Here is an 18,700-nt window from a genome sequence, read left to right as displayed (position 1 = left end):
AGAACTGAACTTAGAAAGAAAGCCCAATGAAACCTCTTGCTATGACTTTAACCTAGAAAGCACTTATCTTAGTAGTATGAATATGGATTCATATATATGCATATGTATGTGTATATGTATGTATGTATGATATACATGACAGTTGTATGTATTACAGTTTAAGAAGTTCTTTCTCACATATTATCCCATTTTTGTCCTAGTCCTATCTTTTAGCACTTAGGTACTCTACCAAATCTATCCTCTTCTCTCAGGCTTCTACTCCATTTCACGTCAACACCCTAGTCTAGTGTTTCTTTCTCACTTCTAAATTATAATTTTTTTAATACTTTCTCCAACTTATGCTGTGATAGAATTAAACTTTCTTATACAGAAATTTCATGTTCCAAAACTTTAAACAATTTTTTTTTAAATCATCATAACATCAAAATTTCTGTTGGGCTTTCAAGGTCTTCCATATGCTGGCTTCATCCTACCTCTCCAGCTCCACTTTCCAAATAGCCACACATTTTGCTCTAGTCAAGTTGGCCCCTGCTGTTGTCTGAACTCTGTGCTTACTTTCATCCTTGCTTTCACTCATGTAATCATTCATACCACAATGCCCTTCTTACCCTCTACCCATTTCCATTCTATCTATCTGTCTATCAAGGACCAAGACAAATTCTACCTCATGCTGTGACAATCTTCCTGCTAAGTACAAAAGCACTTATAATATGTATATCTTTGGACAATGCATCTGTGCCCTTTTCAAAAATCTAGCTGTTAAGTAACTTTCATGCATTCATTCAAAATGTATTTATATATTTTTTGCCACATCATATGCCAAAGTGCTAGAGATAATATAGTAAAACATTCAAACACAAAACTACTTCCCTGTACTCAAGTAATTCAAATCTAGTGAAGGACAAGTTCACTTAAAATGTGGTGCATAGTAAGTGCCATTATTCAATTTAGTCAATATTCCCAATCAGGCATTATACTAGGAGCTAGAACAAAGGTTACATAGTTCCCTGCCCTCTAAGAAACAGGTGTTTTAGGGCAGTTTCAATATAATACGGTATTTGCTAAGACAGAGCTCCCCAGGGAACTGAGACCACAGACTCTGAGCCCTGCTACAGGACCCAGCCAAGCTTCCTAGAGGAGATGATGCTGGAGTGAAATCTTAAAGGATATGTAAAAATTAGCCCCATCAACTAACAGTCCTTTGAAGTCAAAAACCATGCCTGCTTCCTGTTTTGCTGGTTTGTTTTATTTGAATCTTCAAAGCAATTGCTTACATGTTAAACTTTCAATAAGAGTTTGTTTAATAATCACTGACATTTAATTGATTATTCAATTGACATGCTGGCCAGACTATTATTTTATTGAACAGATGGTATAAAAAATACAGTCTAAAGTGTACTGGTACTTAAACGCCTTTTCAAGATCCTTCTTTTGTCACATAGAACTATTGAGAATCAAAAGAGAGCAAAACAGAAACGGCTTTGGTTGTGAAGGAAGGCATTAATTATAAAATATGACTGACCCATAAACAAATCACAACTGATGTGATTTAAATGTTTTAGACGTCCATTAATGCACTTGCTACATAAGGAATCGACTTCATGGAATAAGTTATTTATACCCAATTGGACTAGACACGGCACAACAGCAAATGAAAAATGTATTCAGAGGAAAACAACAGTCATCATGCTTTTCATGATGATGACAACATACAATATATTACAGAATAACAGGAAAACCGTCAGATCTAGAATACACTTCAAACAATACAAAGACTCTCCTATTGGAGGCAGTTCTTTATTCTGTCCTCTAAAGCTGTCCAAATCAACTCAGGGCCCTGGTCAATACTGGCTGTTAGTCTTTATTATCACTTGAGACTCTTGGTGGAAAGAGATCCCTCCTTTTTAGATTAAGAATTTATCATTCTCTTATCATTCCATTACTATATTTTTGTCCTCAAAGCCAGCCCTTGTTTTCCTAATCTGAAGCTAAGCAGTAAGAGTTAATTATGTCTGATACTTATATTTGGATAAGTCTTACCATATCAGAATCATAAAGCTTAAGTGATAAAGAAGGAATGACATATGCAGCTATAATAGGAAGTAAACAGTTGTAAAAATAAAATCTAGTGAGATTAAGGGCCTTGTTCAAGTTTGCGTAACTACTTATTGGCAGACCTGTCATCAGACCTCGGGTTCCCCAAGTCCTAGTCCACTGAAATTTCTACTATGTACAATTTCTACAGACATTGTCATAACAGGCCACTAAAAAACAAACCCGAAGATAAAAACCAATTGCAACTTGGTCCAGTTTTTGAGCAACTTATTCTATTCTTCTAATGACCACACTTGGAAAATAAAACTGCCAAAAGGAAAAAAAAAGTTGATAACTGACTTCCAGAATCAGAACTTTAAGTACTTATTCAGCACCAGCTTTTACTTCAAAATATTTTTCTTCAGTTTTCTCACATAGGCAACATATAATGCAGGTTTATGTGAATTCTATAACACTGTAGTTTCTATGTGAAATTCCAACTGTGATACCAAGTACAGAACCAATTCCAATGACACATATTGACCGTGATCGTGTTATAACAGGTTCTGACACTAATAAACCCACTGGGCGTATAAATTAGGGTTTTATCTAATGGTAACTGTTGATTTAATCTAAAATCTTAACTTCTAAATAAAATACATTTAAGTGCTTTTAAAATACAAATATAGGTGGTCTTGGATAACCTAGTAATTAATATTAAGTAATAAAAATCTCAAAATGTATGTGTGTAGATAAATCAAAGGTAAATTAAACATTAATATTGGAAACAAAAAAACATTTTTTATGAGTAAGTATCAAATGATTATGATTAAGTGTCAATCCACCTGTAACAGGAAGTAGGCCACTTTCTTTAATAACAAAAAAGTTAAACTATTTATGAAACTGACTCAAATATCCAAACATAATGACATTTCAACCAAACAATATCCCCTTCCCCAAAATACTAAGTTCTGTCAAAGCAGATATCACTTTTGTTAGCCTTTTTTTAAATCAAGGGAAACATTTGATCATTTATCATTTGACCTAGTGTGATAAAACATTTAAATACATTTATATTTAAATATCACCTATGAGGGGCTACATGCTCTGATTGGCAAATACCAGCTCTCAGCTCCCACATTCTGAGAATTAGAATAACAACAACAACAACAAACTTTGTACCTTCCTGTTTAAAATGTATGCAGACGGTTATTAAAGCTCATATTATCAAAGCACAATTATTATCTAATAGGGACAAAGGCACAGGAAGATTAGGGTAAGTTGCTAGCACTTTAATAAATACATACTTTAAAACCAATTAGTGAATGAAACATGCAAATAATTCACTACATGCCCATTGCTACTTTTCAGTGATATTCAAACTACACTTCATTTTTTGGATATAAGTATCTCAGCTGACAATTTTAAAATAGGAACCACTTCTCGAAAAACAACATAGCATAAAAATTAAGCCTGAAGACTCTGAAGGTCGATTGAAATCCTAACTCTGCTTCATAATAGCTGCATGAATTGGTCAGGTTATTTCACTGTGCCTCGTCTGCAGATGGGGATTAAAAAAAAAAAAAAAGTGCCTGACTCAAAGTTAAAGCAAGAGTGAATGTAAGTCAGCAACTTCTATTTGTCTATTTACCTGTGCAATCAACCAGTCTATCAGTTTGTTGGCCATGACAACAGATTTGTAGGTCCTTAAATGGTAATCTTTATCTCTGTAAAGAAAAAAAGATACCAAAAACAATCAGGAAGGAGACAAGTGAGCCCAGAGAAACATTTCATTTAGTATCAGTGCTCAACTGGAATGTTTATTCAGTGTAATCTGAATGGATTGTCCCCATCATGTGTAAATAAGAGAAGGTTTACAAGGTCTGTACCACATCTGCAAACTCCATCAGCTCTTATCAGAAGAGACCCACAGTGATTTCCAAATAGACACTTCTTCTTTCACTTGTTCTTATATCCAAATAGATCATTACTGTTATATATCTGGCAATGACATAGCTAGAAATATAACTTCTCATTAATGAAGAATAATAATATCGATTTTTTTCCCCTTTAAATCAAGATGATTCTACAAAACACAAAATCTCCTCAAAATGTGCAGAATAAAGCAATCCTTTTCATTCGCACTCATGAATTCTTGGGGAAGGCTGGATTTGCAGGATTATTCGTTTGGCTGGACGATAGTGGAAGACTGTTGGCCTGTCCTGAAGCAAATACACTGAGAAAACTTGTCATTCATTTTGTCTCAGTGACACCAGGCAACTAAGGTCATCAACTGATCCCACATCAGACTCTCCTTCAGTAGACTTCCCAGATCTGAGAAATCATTCACCGTTTAGTCGGATACCAACAAAGTGCTCATGATCAGAACGGGGCCCCAAGGGCGAAAATCTGTAATTCATTTAGTTTGAAGGCCTGGATCAAAAGGGAATGAGAAAATGACAGTCTTTTCACAATGTCAAAAAATCCAAACTGTAAACAACTTGCAGTGACGAATAATTACTAGTTATAGTCACAGTTCTCTAGCCTCTGTCAGTAATTGACAATTTTTGTATCATTTTATCCACTTTCATAAAATGCTCCCCAAAATATGGTTTAAATTTCTGAGATTTCAATAATAAATGTACTAGTTTAGCCAGTAATCGACAGATTTTTTTAATCTTTTTAAATCTATCTCCATATTTCTGATACCTCATCACCCATTTTGTCTTTGTTCCCATAAGTATTATTAAGAAGGAAAAAGGGAAATCTGTTATAGACCACATGTGGGTCTGTGGGTTCTTCATCCAAGTAACTTTTCATAAACTGAGTTTACACATATTAAAAATATGACTATCATGCATTCCATCTGTTTTATGGGTTTTTTCCCATAAATTTTCCTTTGACAACTCATAAACAATTGTCATTGCTAGCCAAAGAACAATTCCTTCTTATCAGCTCTTACAGACTGTAACTTTCTTGATAAGAAATCTCATATGGCTAAAATATATTTTCAGAACATTTTCTCACATAGAAACTCTATGTACACAGGTGATGTGAGAAAAATAATTAACCATTATTGTTTTCTATTAGTTTTAGCAGGAAAAAATAAGTTAAGTACCCACTTACTATTGGGTTAAACAAACATCGTTTCATATTAAGTTATCCAAAATATTTGCAGGGTGTCTACTCAAGAGAATCAATAAATGACCGCTTCTTTTTCACCTCTTTTTACTTTGCGAAGCCTGCTTGTGAAAGTGGACAGGATACGTTCAGGAAAGTGGACAGGATACGTTCAGAATACCCTGTTTTCTCCTTCAGTACCTGCTGTGTGCTCTCTATGAAACGTTACTGGGCATTCGAATATACTTAAACAGCAACTTCTGAAATATTTTCTTTTTTTTAAGCTCTGCATTTCCTTGGAAGTGGAAACCAGAATGAAAAATACAAACACTGTACATCAAACATTTGGATTCTATAGCCATGACTGAAAAGCCTCTTCATTCATTTTGGAAATAGTACATCCATGCCTTTGTTCTGAAAAATACATTTTAGTCAGTAAACTCCAAATGATACCTGGCCATTTGAAATTTGTTTAACATTACATGATAGTTTCTCAGTTATCGTACATCAGTGAATATTACAAAGTACAATAATACTCTCAGATGATCTCCTCTATATGCAATCATAACACAAAAAATCAAAGTTTTCCTCTCTTTCTAAAGAGATAAACTGAAAATTCATCTTGATTCCTCTTAAAAATAAAAGGCATATCTCTTCAGAAGGAACAACATGGTAGAGATAAAATTATTAAATTATACTTATTAACTCCAAAGTGATTCTTAACTTTCAAGTACAAAAATCTTTTCTTTAGATAAAAGACCATGAGAAAGAAATACTGTGAAATAAAATACACATTCAAGATTTGATTACACAATTTAAAAGTTAATATACAAGTAATCGTAATAGTAAATATTATTGCAAACAATATCTCCAAATCCTCTCCTAGTAAACTATTAGTTATTAAATATAACTGAATGTGTATCATTTCATTATCATCTATAATTTATTGTAAATAAATGGTAAATAATTTTAGAAATCAGAAAAAAAGTACAAAAATGTATAATTAGAGCATCAAAAAATTTAGGAATAGTTTAAGATAAATTATTACTTAATCTTTAAAAGTAAAATTTGCACTTTGGGACAAAAAGCAAAATAAACCAACGAGCTACAGCTGGATAAAATTTACCTAACATAAATATTTCTTTTTTTTAATTTTTTAAATATTTCAATACAATATTATATTAGTTTCAGGTGTGCAACGTAGTGATTAGACATTTATATAACTTATGAAGTGATCTCCTCAATAAGTCTAGTATCCACCTGACACCATACATAGTTATTACAATGTTATTGACTTTATACCTAATGCTATATTTTACATCTCCAAGACTATTTTGTAACTACCAATTTGTGCTTCTTAATCTCTTCCCCCTTTTCACCCATCCTCCCAACTCCCTTCCCATCTGGCAACCAGTAAAATGTTCTCTGTATCTGCAAGTTTGTTTCTGTTTTGTTCATTTATTTTGTTCTTTAGATTCCATATATAAGTGAAATCATATGGTATTTGTCATTCTCTGTCTGACTTACTCCAATCAGCACAATACCATCCAGGTCCATCTACGTTGTTGCAGATGGCAAGATTTCATTCTTTTTTATGGCTATCTAATATTCTATTGTATATTCTCATATGTACACTTAAATTGCCCATAACTTGGAAACCAGACTCACCTTATCACTGGAGTAAATAGACTATGAAGACGGCAATATAATCTTACGCCCTATTGTAAAATAAAGATATGTCAAAAGCAAATAAAATCACTCAAAGGACATACCAATGAAATTTTCAAATGAATGTATTCACTGTCGACATTCTGGAATAATTAAGCAATCTCAACCAATTGAAAAGTTATTCAAATATTACATTACAACATAAAAATGTGATTTAAATCATGAAAATGAGGATTAGACTGTGCAATAAATTTGTTATAAACATGTGACATGTACAAATAAAAAAGGTTTTTAAATTTATTTTTCTTAAAATATAAAATATCAAGATATAATGTAAACAGAAAATAAATCTATGCAGTAAAATACATCATAATACTGATTCATTATGTTAATATAAATTTTGTCAAGTGTACAAATAAAAAATGTAGTGCATTAATTTTATTTATTTGTAATTTTTAATTTATTCATGTGTCATGACCATTTGTTGCTACGTTTGAAATAGTTTGCAAAGGATATAATCTTCTGAGTGATACAATTGCATTACTTCCATTTAGAATTAGATAAGAGAATGAAAAAAAAATGATCTAACATTAGAATTCTTAGACTAGTAAGAAAAAATTGAGAGGCTTGTTTATATGTGCCATTTAAGAACTTCCTACCAGAAGATTATTTTAAGTCTCTCAACAGCATTTATCTTGCTAAAGTATGACAACATGAATTCTGCTACTGATAAAAGATTGTAGGAGAAGCTGTTACCTTTGAAATCACATCCTGCATCTCATTTCTTGGATAAAATGTTCCATCATCATAGCGAAATCTATATAACATCTGTTCTGGTTTGAATTGATGTTTATCAGTAACTAAGAACATAAGAACAATATATTAAAATGCTGAGAATCTAAAAGGTGGCAGATAAAAACAAATACATGCATGTTCCCAAATACTGAAACTTTTAGTTTTACCAAAAGCTTTTGTTTTCCTAACACAGGAAAGCTAATCCATCCAGTATTTAGACAGTAAGATTCATAATAAGATTTTGTTACCTAATACATTTACAATTTCCATATAAAGACTTCACTAAATTGAGATTAGCAACATTTAGCTAGCATATTATATGCATTTGTGCGTGTAGTATATTTATATTTATATAAATATACAAGTTTACGTTTTCTATTTCTTTGCAGTGATAGAAAGTCAAACAAAAAGCGCCCTTCAAAGAGCAGATATTCAGTTAGTGAGTTACAATTTGAGTCTCAGCCATAGTAGTGAATTTTAATATTTATTTGTTTTATCCCACTGCAGTCAGGCCAAGACCACACATAGACCAATCTTGACCATTCATCCTGTGTTTAGAACTCTAGAGAAGATTACATAATTTCAATATGTAACTGATTCCAAAATTTAATAGTTTTCTTACACTGAGAAATGCTTTCCTTGCATGTCACTTAATTATTTTTTTTCAGTAGAAATGAGTGGTCATCCTTCACTTGTATCTTTAGGGTAAGATTTTCATATCCATAAAGACTGCTATTCAACTTCCTCTCAATATTTCTTTTTTTCCAGAAGCCACTTTATAGACAGTCTAATAAAAAATAATAACTGGTCTAGAAAGGGAAAGTCTTTTTAAAAAGCTCAAAGAGTTTACATCTATAAGTTTTCTTTACAGGGAATGCCACATTTGCAGAAGAGATAATTTGCTGGAATCGGCTCTATTTTCATGATTAGGTAGAAGATTTTGACCTTTATTTTTTACTAAAAAGGGGAGAGCAAAAGCTGTCAGGATATAATTTCATGTACTACATTTGGTGAATCCATAACAAAGCCAAAAAAACTTATAAAACACACACAAGAAGTTTCAGCTATTTTACCCCAACCTATCCAAAACACGTGCATGTGCATGGTTTGCAGCCATAAAATCAAGACAGGATTGTTGCAAAAAAAAAAAAAAAGAAAGAAAGAAAGAAAGAAAAAGAAAAAAAAAGAAAAAATAGACAACACAGCCTTTTGGCATCCATTTTTACAGATTAAGCCAAAAAGGGGGGGAAAAAAAAAAGCATATGAGAAAAAAAATAAAATAAAATATAAATATTTTGAGATTCCCACAGCATCTTTCAAGACCACTCATTTCTCCTATGCAATCTACCTATTCCAATTTTACTCCTTAAAATTCACTGGAATAAATTATAGTCTTGCTGTTTCAAAATTCAAGGAAATGATGGACCCAAATATCTCTGCCACAATAAAACAAGTGGTGGTATAACCTATTCAAAAGGGAATACTTAACTGAGAGGCAAACTCCCAGGGCTTCAATAATTAATCTTGGATTAATCTGCAACTCCTAGCTATTGCCTTGGAAAAACAGTGAACAGTTCAACATTCAAATCAACTCACTCAACTTCTTGAACATGGCAAATGGGTTTATTAATTGATGAGAGTTTAGTTCATCTCAGGAGAAAGTTTGCTTAATTCCATCATTTAAACAACTATGTGATGTTACTAGGGACGTACTGGTGAATATTTACTGGCTGGCTATGTACGTGGTACGGGAGCAGAAACTCTGATTTGTAGTATTTCTGTGGTATGAACACTCCCACACCGGTCAATATCAAGCTACTAAAATAAAGTCAACAAACACGGACTCAGATGTGTGGTGACACACGTTTATTTAGTATTTCTATCATACCGAAATAATAGGTATAAATAACACCAAGAGCATAGCTAGCAACAAAATGTAGTAAAATAATTAGGAAGTGATGAGTTTTAAGAATATAGTACCTTTGTTTATAATTTATGTACTTATATATTTACATAACTTAAATTTTAATAATAGCTGTGCTTAACTAGCTTGCAAATTTTTAAAAAAATTTAATTACCAGTTCTCTTGAGCTTATAAGCAGGCAAATTCAGCACACCACTGGATATAACAAATGAGGTCTCTGAATTCTCACATAAACACTTATAATGTAAATGGTAGTGCCAGACAAGAAAAATATTTTCAGTATATCACAGAGAAAGCATATGATGCTTCAACCCAAGATTTCCTGGGATAGCAAGGCTTTGCCTCTCATTTAGTTCTCTGCGGTATTAACAATGTGAATAATAGCAACAACAGACAACTTTATTTTTTTATTTATTTATTTTTTGGCTTGCTTTCCTTAAAACAGATGGTCCATTCAACTTTATTTTAAGAATTCTATTTTCACTTACATGCAGCTGGAACCACATACTAATGAAACTAGTATGTTTGGCTCATATTTCTTCATTCTAATAAAATTATTAATGTACAATTATATAAGAGTTCTCTTACCCTGAGTTTAGGGGGAATGTTAATTTTTGGACACTTAAAAAAAGATTATTTCTAATGACAAAAATTCTTTATGCAAATCTGACCAAATCCTGAAAACAGCAATAGCACACGCCACTAAGATCAAACTGTGAGGGACCGAACAATATAAATAGAGTACTTAGTGCTTTATTTCTCAGAAAAAGTTAATCGGGTTATAAATATCACTGTTCAAAAAGATTTAAATTCTCATAAATTAAATAATCAAATTATAATCCAGAATTTATCTACTACTTCCTTTTCAAAATTGTATTGTTGGAGAAAAGTGGTGTCTGAGGTAGGAGAGAAAAGTTGAATAGGACTGAAATTCTCCCATTCTGATATCCTTTTCAAAATTGTTGGCATACACACTCACACACACACACACACACACACACACACACACATATTTTTTTCTTTTTTTAGAGGGAGAAAAAAGAATTGCAGATGATTTCTATCTGGATAGATGGTGGTATATTACATTGGCAGCACCCAGTGTTGGGGGGGAAAACTGGGAGGCTTTAGTTTGTTTTCACCCCACTCTAATTTAGCCAGGAAATGAACATCAAAATACCCTAACCAAAAACCCATATTTATCCATAATTCCCTGTCTTTTTTTCCTGTCCTACATTTTGCATGAGGCATTCTTCAAGCTTTTATTCTTAATCTTGTTATCAATGCTTTCTTGCTTTTTTATTGTTTCTTATTGCTGTTCTGAAAAATCTGATAACTCTCTTGATTGAAATGATTCCCCAATCTGTCTTTCACTCTCTCTACCCTGAGCTTTACACACACATTTCCAACATTTTCCTGGGCACTTCCCCAAGGAGGTCTCATGTCCAATCCACAGCAAATCCTTTATCTGCTCTCCAACCTGCTCCTTCTGAATTAACTCTTTCTATCACCCAGACAGAAAGCCCAGAATAATCTGAACTCGCTCTTCACTCTTCATCACCCATGTTCAGTTTTCAAATATGTTGTTTCAGCTTCACCAGAATCTCTCGAATGGGCCACCCTCATCATGCCATGGACACAGCCCTGAGGATGTCCTCATCCTTCTCTAACCTCACCGTTCCAGGCTCTACAGCGCTGCATCTGTTAGCTCGAAAGCAAAGTTCTGAGCCAGCCCAGTGGTTCAGGTGATTGGAGCGCCGTGCTCTTAACATGGAAGTCGCAGGTTCCATTCCCACATGGGCCAGTGAGCTGCGCCCTCTACAGCTGAGACTGTGAACAATAAATAGCTCTCCCTGGAGCTGAGCTGCGGTGGGCTACCATGTGCTGCCGTGAGCTGCTGTGAGCCGCCAACCTACAACTGGTGACCGACTGCCTCAGCCTGGGGAGCTCAAGGCTCATAATACCAGCCTGGGCCAGGGAGCTGTGTCCTACACAACTAGACTGAGAAACAACGGCTTGAACCAGAGTGGTGGGGGGCAGGTGGAAGAAACGGGGGTAAAAAAAAGGAAACCAACATCTGGTCACTCCTCTGTTTAAAGGGTCCATCAGCAGCTCTTCATTTCCTTCAGAATAAGCCCACATACTAGAGCCAGAGAGTTCAGATCTTCTAGAATCAGGTGTTTGCCTACCTTTCTCACCCCACCCTTCCCAGTATATCCATCATGAAGTACATCATCTTGCCATATGAAACTGTGCTAGTTCCTATGCTAGTTCCTAAAGAGAACATGAACTTGTCCCCTCCCTGCCATTCTACAATGCCCAGTATTAATCCCACTTCCCTCATGAAATGTTCCCAAATACTCTACTTTCAACTCACCACCCCTTTCTCCACTCTCCCACAACACTTCACTTACTGTATTTCTAAGTGTTGCAGTTGTTCATTTTAAAGATAGCAAATATAACACCATAAACCCACCCTCCCCAAAACAGTTTTACATATTGTAGGCACTCAAAATCGTTGGTGAAAAAAACATAAGGATCCTATAATGTGAAAAATTATTATACACTAAACTTATCAATGTAATTAAAATGCATGCGATTTGTGGATAATTAAATAAGTAATGAAATAATTACCATGGTGGATGATCCCATTTTCTAATAATGCTTGTCCCAGATGAACACCTTCTTCAGGCCTGTGAATCTCTCCAATTTCCAATAGCCAGGATACAAATTCACTGAAACAGAAATCCAATGAAAAAGTTAAACAGTTAATTTTCTCCCCAGAAAGTCTATCTGTACCATGCATTTATCAAGGAACTATGAAAGAAGTCTCAAACTATAAAGGAATATTTGCCATGCCTCTCATCATATATTTATTTCGCATATGTAAAGCCCAGTTATTTAAATTGGACTCTATTCTAGAAAACCCATGTTCATACAGTTAGACTTACCTAAACTATACTTAATAAATACCTAACTCATTGAGACCTCTAATAAACACAATGGGAAAATTTTAAAGTAGCTTTAATTATAGGGTTACTATCCACATAAAGGTAAATTTTGGACTAAAGAAAATACAATAGATCCTAAAGATAGCTGAAAGACAGAACTAGATTGCATAATAATGACTTAATTTAAGAGATAAACTCTTGAATGTAGTTTTCCAGGCACAGAGAACCAGTGGGTCTAAAACTCCCAGAGGACGAACAAAACAAACCTGCATGCCCAGGCAGGGTAGACAGAATTCTAAAGATGCCCTCTGACCCTCTATCAAGAATCGCACTCTTAGTTTTTTTCCATCAAATCCTAATCTAGGCAGTGCCGTGAATGGATTTTGCATATGTAATTAAAATCCGAACTCTGCTGACCTTAAAATATGGAACCTATCTCAGTTGGCCTGACCCAATCGGTTGAGCCTTTCGAAACACAGACTTTATCAGGCTGGTGGCACAAAAGAAGTGAGAAAAATTAAAAGCATCAGACAGAGTCAGTGTGCCACTGCTGTCTTTGAAGATAGAGAGGCCACGCAGCAAGGAATGCAGGCTTCTTGTCACCAAGAGAGGCTTTGGTCAATCTTAAGCGTGGATAAAGGACCTCATTCTTACAACCACAAAAGACTAAATTCTGCCAACAACCTGAATTTGCTTGGAAGTGGATTTTTCCTCAGAGTCTCAAAATAAGAATCCAGCCCAGTCCACACCTTGATTTTGGCCTTGGGACATCCTAAACCAGGTCACCTGGACTTCTGACCTACAGAACTGCAAACTGATAAATGGGTGTTGTTTCAGGCCACTAGGTAAGGAACAATTCATTTTGCAGCAATAGAAAATGAATACATACCAAGAGACAGAAAAGGTTCACTACATCTTTTTCAAATTTTAAAATTACTTGGTAAATTCACTGTTGTAGCTAAACTGTCATCCATAAGGAATACTCCAGCACAAAACCATCCATCAAAACTGTCCACTACACACATCTGCTGTGGCTGTGAAAGGCCAACTGAGGATTACAGCTCACATCTTTCATCATTTCGGGAGGAGGCAAGGAGCTGCAGTCATCATAGATAAGAAGGATGATGTTTTGTAACACATAGAAGAGCCTCAGCTCGGCAGTAAATTTTTTTTAAGGCCATGTGGTAGCATTAAGAGAACACTAAATACAGAGACATTTTACAATAAAAATTTTATCATGTATATGTTATAAAAATCTAACATTTGACTTTTTACCAAAATGAATGAATATATTTGAGAATGCTTTTTATTTTTGCACAAAGGCCAGAAAAGCAAAGCTAAGGAAAGTGTTAGGAAACTCCTTTTCCATTTATTTCAAAACCAAAAGCAACACATACAGCTAAAGTCAACTAGCCAAGGAACATAGAACTCTAAATATGGATGTCTGGTCTATTTTAAGGCAGAAGTCGTTCAAGTGCTTTTTATTCTTCTATGAAATAAGAACCACTCAGGAGAAAAACAATAAAAGTAAGGTGAAATACAGTATGGCTGTTAAGACCAAGTACTTTGTAATAAGATAATCTGGATTCAAATCCTGTTTCAGCTTCTAATAGCTGTGTGGTATTGGGTTAGTGGCTTCAGCTCTCTAAACTGCAGTTATCATGTTCCATAACATAGAAATGATAAGAAGAATATCAACCTCAAGTGAGCTGATAAATATCAGGCACCCAGCACAGTGCCTGGTACATTGCAAATACTGATTAAATGCCAGCGGTTGACCAGCGGGTTGAAATGGTTGGTATGTAGCTAAAGCGGAGTAATTCTACATTCTGAAGTCACCAGATTCCTGAATGTGTCAAATTCAGATGAAGGAAAGAACACCTTTTAAGTGCTGCTATAAATTAGGAGTATAGTGGGGAAAGGAGAAAGAGTAAGAAAGGAAGTTAATGAGTGGCTTTATTGTGGGACCTACTCAAGTAACAAGAAGGTCCCAGGAACACTGCACCAGGACCATGATCCCATCAGAAACCACATCCAACGTGGGCTGTAAGGAAGAGGAAGGGTGCTGGGATGGAAGAAGCCACAATTCACACAGCTGACATTTACTGCATCTCTCCCATGTATTCGGTACTCTGGGGAAATTTGCGTATTGCAACTAACTAGCACTACAGCCATACAAGACGGTTGGGCAAAGGGTGACCAAAACCCCTTCTCCTTCAATAAGGACAAATTTGACCCTGGATTTAACTTTCTGGCTCTGTTTCACTAGAAACCTGATGAAGGCAGGGTGTCAGCTGTATCAGGAGGCAGCATTGCTTATGGTAAAAACGACCTCGATAGCTAAATCGCATACTCATAGTACAAGGTGAGAAGCCATAACTTGGAAGTGACTCTCCTGTAAGTGGACATATCCCTGTAGGGACCTTGGAAGTTATGCATGAGGGTGTTAAAAGATATAGTGTCTTCTGGGCGGCCAAATGGCTCAGTTGATTAGAGCGCGAGCTCTTAACAACAGGGTTGCCGGTTCAATTCCCACATGGACCAGTGAGGGGCGCCCTCCACAACTAGATTGAAGACAATGAGCTGCCGCTGCCAGATGGCTCAGCTGGTTAGAGCGCGAGCTCTCAACCACAAGGTTGCCTGTTCAATTGGTGGGCTGCGTCCCCTGCAACCAAAGATTGAAAACGGCGACTGGACTTGGAACTGAGCTGCATCCTCCACAACTAGATTGAAGGACAACGACTTGGAGCTGATGGGCCATGGAGAAACACTGTTCCCCAATATCCTCCAATAAAAATAAATAAATTTTAAAAAGATATAGCATCTTCTTTGCAACGTGGGGCTTCTAAGCCAATGGGGACTCACATCGGCTCTTCACCTTTCAAAAAGAGACATCACCTGGGGGACTAGAAACTAGCATCACTAGATTCCTGGCAGCTGCCATGTGGCCTGCGGTGAGGACCACGCCCACTGAAGAAGAGACCCCTTGCTGCCCCTGCAGGCACAGGGTTTCCTGGCCTATATTCTTCTTCTAACGGGGCTGGGAGCTGGTGTGGCCCATGGTGATTTTCTGTGTCTGCACAGCTAATTAAGAAGACATTCCGGTCGTTAGTACAGGTAAGCACTACAATTTTCTTTATTTTTAGAGAGGAAAAAGGAATTCAACTTTCTGAAATCTCTCAATGAGCCAGTGGCAGGGACAGAACTAAACGGAGATAGTGTGATTGTGAAGTCTGGGCTCTGAACTCCTACTCCAGGCTACTTTTACAATGGAGTCGGCATTGGCATTTACCAGCTGTATGAACTTGACCGTGTTAAACTCTAGACCCCTCATTTCTGAATCTTTACAAAATATAAGAATGTATTTGAGGATGAGAAATACTATGTAGGGAGAAGCTAGCCCTCAGCCTGACCAACATAACTGAGGCAGTCGCCCTTCCCTTTGGCCCGGCCTGTGACACCCAGCCATCTGCAGAAACCAGACACAGTCCCTCTATGCTAACCACCCAGGCGACACCCCTGCCTGTTGCTCTGGGCCCCTCACACAACCCACTGTTTCAGACTCTTTATCTTGAGCCCTTCATCCTGAGCCCAGCCATCAAAATCCTGAATTAACTGGTAGCTTAGACTGTGTCTTCAGTTCTCTAGTCTCTGACTTTCAGGCGGTATAGTCACACCCTTGCCACACTCTGTCACCTACAGCCCAACCTGCCTGCCTGCCAGCCTCTGCTTCGCCCTGGGAACATAGTACATCAAAAATCGCTGAAGTCATACATGAATGGATGGATGCCTTGAGGTTTCTGTTCATGATTCCTGGCTCTCTGTCCATTCCCCTCACCCCACTATGGTCCAGGAACTGTTGATAGTAAATACATAGTCAAAAATGCTAGGAGGATTTTTCTTAAAGAAAAACAAATAATTAAAGGAGAGTTAACATGTAGACAGTGAAAATATGAAAGAAATATATGCACCCAGATGACCAACCCTACCTTCCAAGAAAGCATTTAGGAAACGTAGTTAGTTTCCTTTTTCGGTCTTTGATCAGATTTCCTTCTTTGCACATCATTTTATAAAGTTTCTCACCCTGTTCAGAGATCATTACCCAGGTGTCTTGCTCCATTCCTAATTTTAAACCTATCAAAAATGAAACAAAGGACAGGTCAGTGAAAACGTCTCTCATTCATTCATGCCCTCGTTAAACATTGATTGCATTTCTACCATGTGCTAGGGGCTACGAGTACGTAGCTCTGATAATGGAGCCCTGGTTTTCAGAAGCTCCTGGGGTACCGGAGAGACAGTCAAGGCAAGCTGTCCAAGGCCACATGGCATTTTTGTGCAAACTGTGTCTCAAAGGTGCATGTTTCGGTCCCTGGAGGTAGAACAGCTGTATCCCAGGCCCTAGGGTCCCCTTCGCAGGACAAAGTCAGCACAACCGGACAGGGTGGCCCCGGAGGAGACAGCCTTAGAGGAAAAACTGTGACATGGTGGAGGAGCATTCATTGCACTTGAGAAATGTTTGGAAAAGCTTCACAGAAGGGCCTGTTTTGAATGCACAGGTATGAACAGGCTATCCAGAGAGAGAGAGAAAGTATTCACGAGAGCTAACTGAGGTGAAGCCCCACAGAAAAACGAGGCCCTGGGTTTTAGGTGGGAGGACAGGAGATATGCTGGTGGGTTAAGCAGGGTTCTTGACCACCTGCAGTTTTAATGGACTTCAGTCCTTAAGTCCTGGAAAAACGTCTAAGTGTTTTAACCAGAGGGAGGGGAACGCAGTCTAGTACAAGAAAGAAAGTTTTGTTGCTTTGGAAGCTAAGCTCAGAGGACAAACTGTAAGGGGGAGGGTTTAAAAAAAAAAGGGAGACCCTTAGGAGGGAACTGCAAAAATCCAGGCAAGTTCAAGCCCTTGCAGACAATAATACTGTGTTTCCCCTAAAATAAGACCTAGCCGGACATCAGCTCTATTGCACCTTTTCTTTCTTTCTCTTTCTTTTTCTTTCTTTCTTTCTTTCATTCTTTCTTTCTTCTTTCTTTCTTTCTTTCTTTCTTTCTTTCTTTCTTTCTTTCTTTCTTTCTCTCTCTCTCTCTTTCTTTCTCTCTCTCTCTCTCTCTCTCTCTCTCTCTCTCTCTCTCTCTCTCTCTCTCCCCCCCCCCGCCCCTTCCTTCCTTCCTTCTTTTCCTTCCTTCCTTCCTTCCTTTATTTCTCTACTGTGCCTTTTGGAGAAAAAATTAATATAAGACCAGTCTTATTTTACTATAAGACCCAGTCTTATTTTACTATATACAGCCATTCTTTAAAAATAAAGTTTAGTTTGATTAAAAATTCAATTTACCTTCTAAATAATTTGTTATATTTGAATTTACTGCTAAATTCAACAAAACATAAGAGTCAGCTATGCATTCATAATCTTTGTCCTAAAAATCCCTATCTGGTTCTTCATCCAACATCAATCAAAGAAGTAATCATTGGAAAATGCTTTGGAAACTCTAACACAAATGTGTACTATGGATATTTTAATCAAAGTAGAAAATTTGTGCATTCCTCAAGGGACAATATCATCTGAAGATGGAAGAAAGGGCTCTTTGTGTTGCAAAATATCATCACCAATGAGATGTTTTATTCCTAGATCTCTGGGGAAATAAACACTGTTGTGTCTCATCAATTATTTGGTAAAGGAACTAGTAGTTATACAAGTATTTCTATTTCCTAGCTGAATTACAGAAATATACTTACTTGCACAGAAACTTCACACATCTGAATACTGCCAGACCAAATACCTCCCACAAACTTTGCTAAAATCATGAAGCAAATTTGAGCTAGGCCACCTCCTGTGAACAAACTCTTTATTAGCTTATATTACATTATGTTCAATGGTATTGTACCAATTCTTAAAAGTTCATATATATCCAAAGTGCCTTATTCTTCCATTAGGACACTAACATATTTGGTCTAGGAATTTTCACTGTGCTATTAAATATAGAGAGAACAAGTGCTGGAGGCCTTACAACACTGCACATTGTTGAAGCTTGTCTCTTAAAGGAAAATTCTGCGATGATGCTTTAGAAATGGCAAGAATAACATGCAAAGAAAATTGAATAAATTTTAAAGCAAGTGAACCTATTTGCTGTAGACTGAACGTTTGTGTGCCCCCAAAATTCATATGCTGAATCCTAACACCCAAGGTGAAGGTATTAGGATGGGGGGCCATTGGGA

The 18,700-nt window shown here is 36.4% G+C and overlaps 1 protein-coding gene across 1 annotated transcript in view; it reads right to left on the bottom strand.

Annotated features, from left to right (window-relative positions):
• Positions 1-18,700, bottom strand: part of PREX2 (phosphatidylinositol-3,4,5-trisphosphate dependent Rac exchange factor 2) — a 242,281-nt gene that overhangs the window by 130,510 nt on the left and 93,071 nt on the right. The window contains exons 10-14 of the mRNA XM_081070293.1: positions 16,479-16,623; positions 12,173-12,273; positions 7,579-7,682; positions 6,823-6,872; positions 3,686-3,761 (exon numbers count right to left, since the gene is read on the bottom strand). Coding sequence (XP_080926419.1) covers positions 3,686-3,761; positions 6,823-6,872; positions 7,579-7,682; positions 12,173-12,273; positions 16,479-16,623 — 476 coding nt within the window. The remainder of the gene's footprint in view (positions 1-3,685; positions 3,762-6,822; positions 6,873-7,578; positions 7,683-12,172; positions 12,274-16,478; positions 16,624-18,700) is intronic.

Source organism: Rhinolophus hipposideros (assembly GCF_964194185.1).
Source record: "Rhinolophus hipposideros genome assembly, chromosome: 13".
NCBI classification, from domain to species: domain Eukaryota; kingdom Metazoa; phylum Chordata; class Mammalia; order Chiroptera; family Rhinolophidae; genus Rhinolophus; species Rhinolophus hipposideros.
Note: the sequence above shows the minus strand (reverse complement) of the source record. Positions and strands in the feature narration are given on the sequence as shown.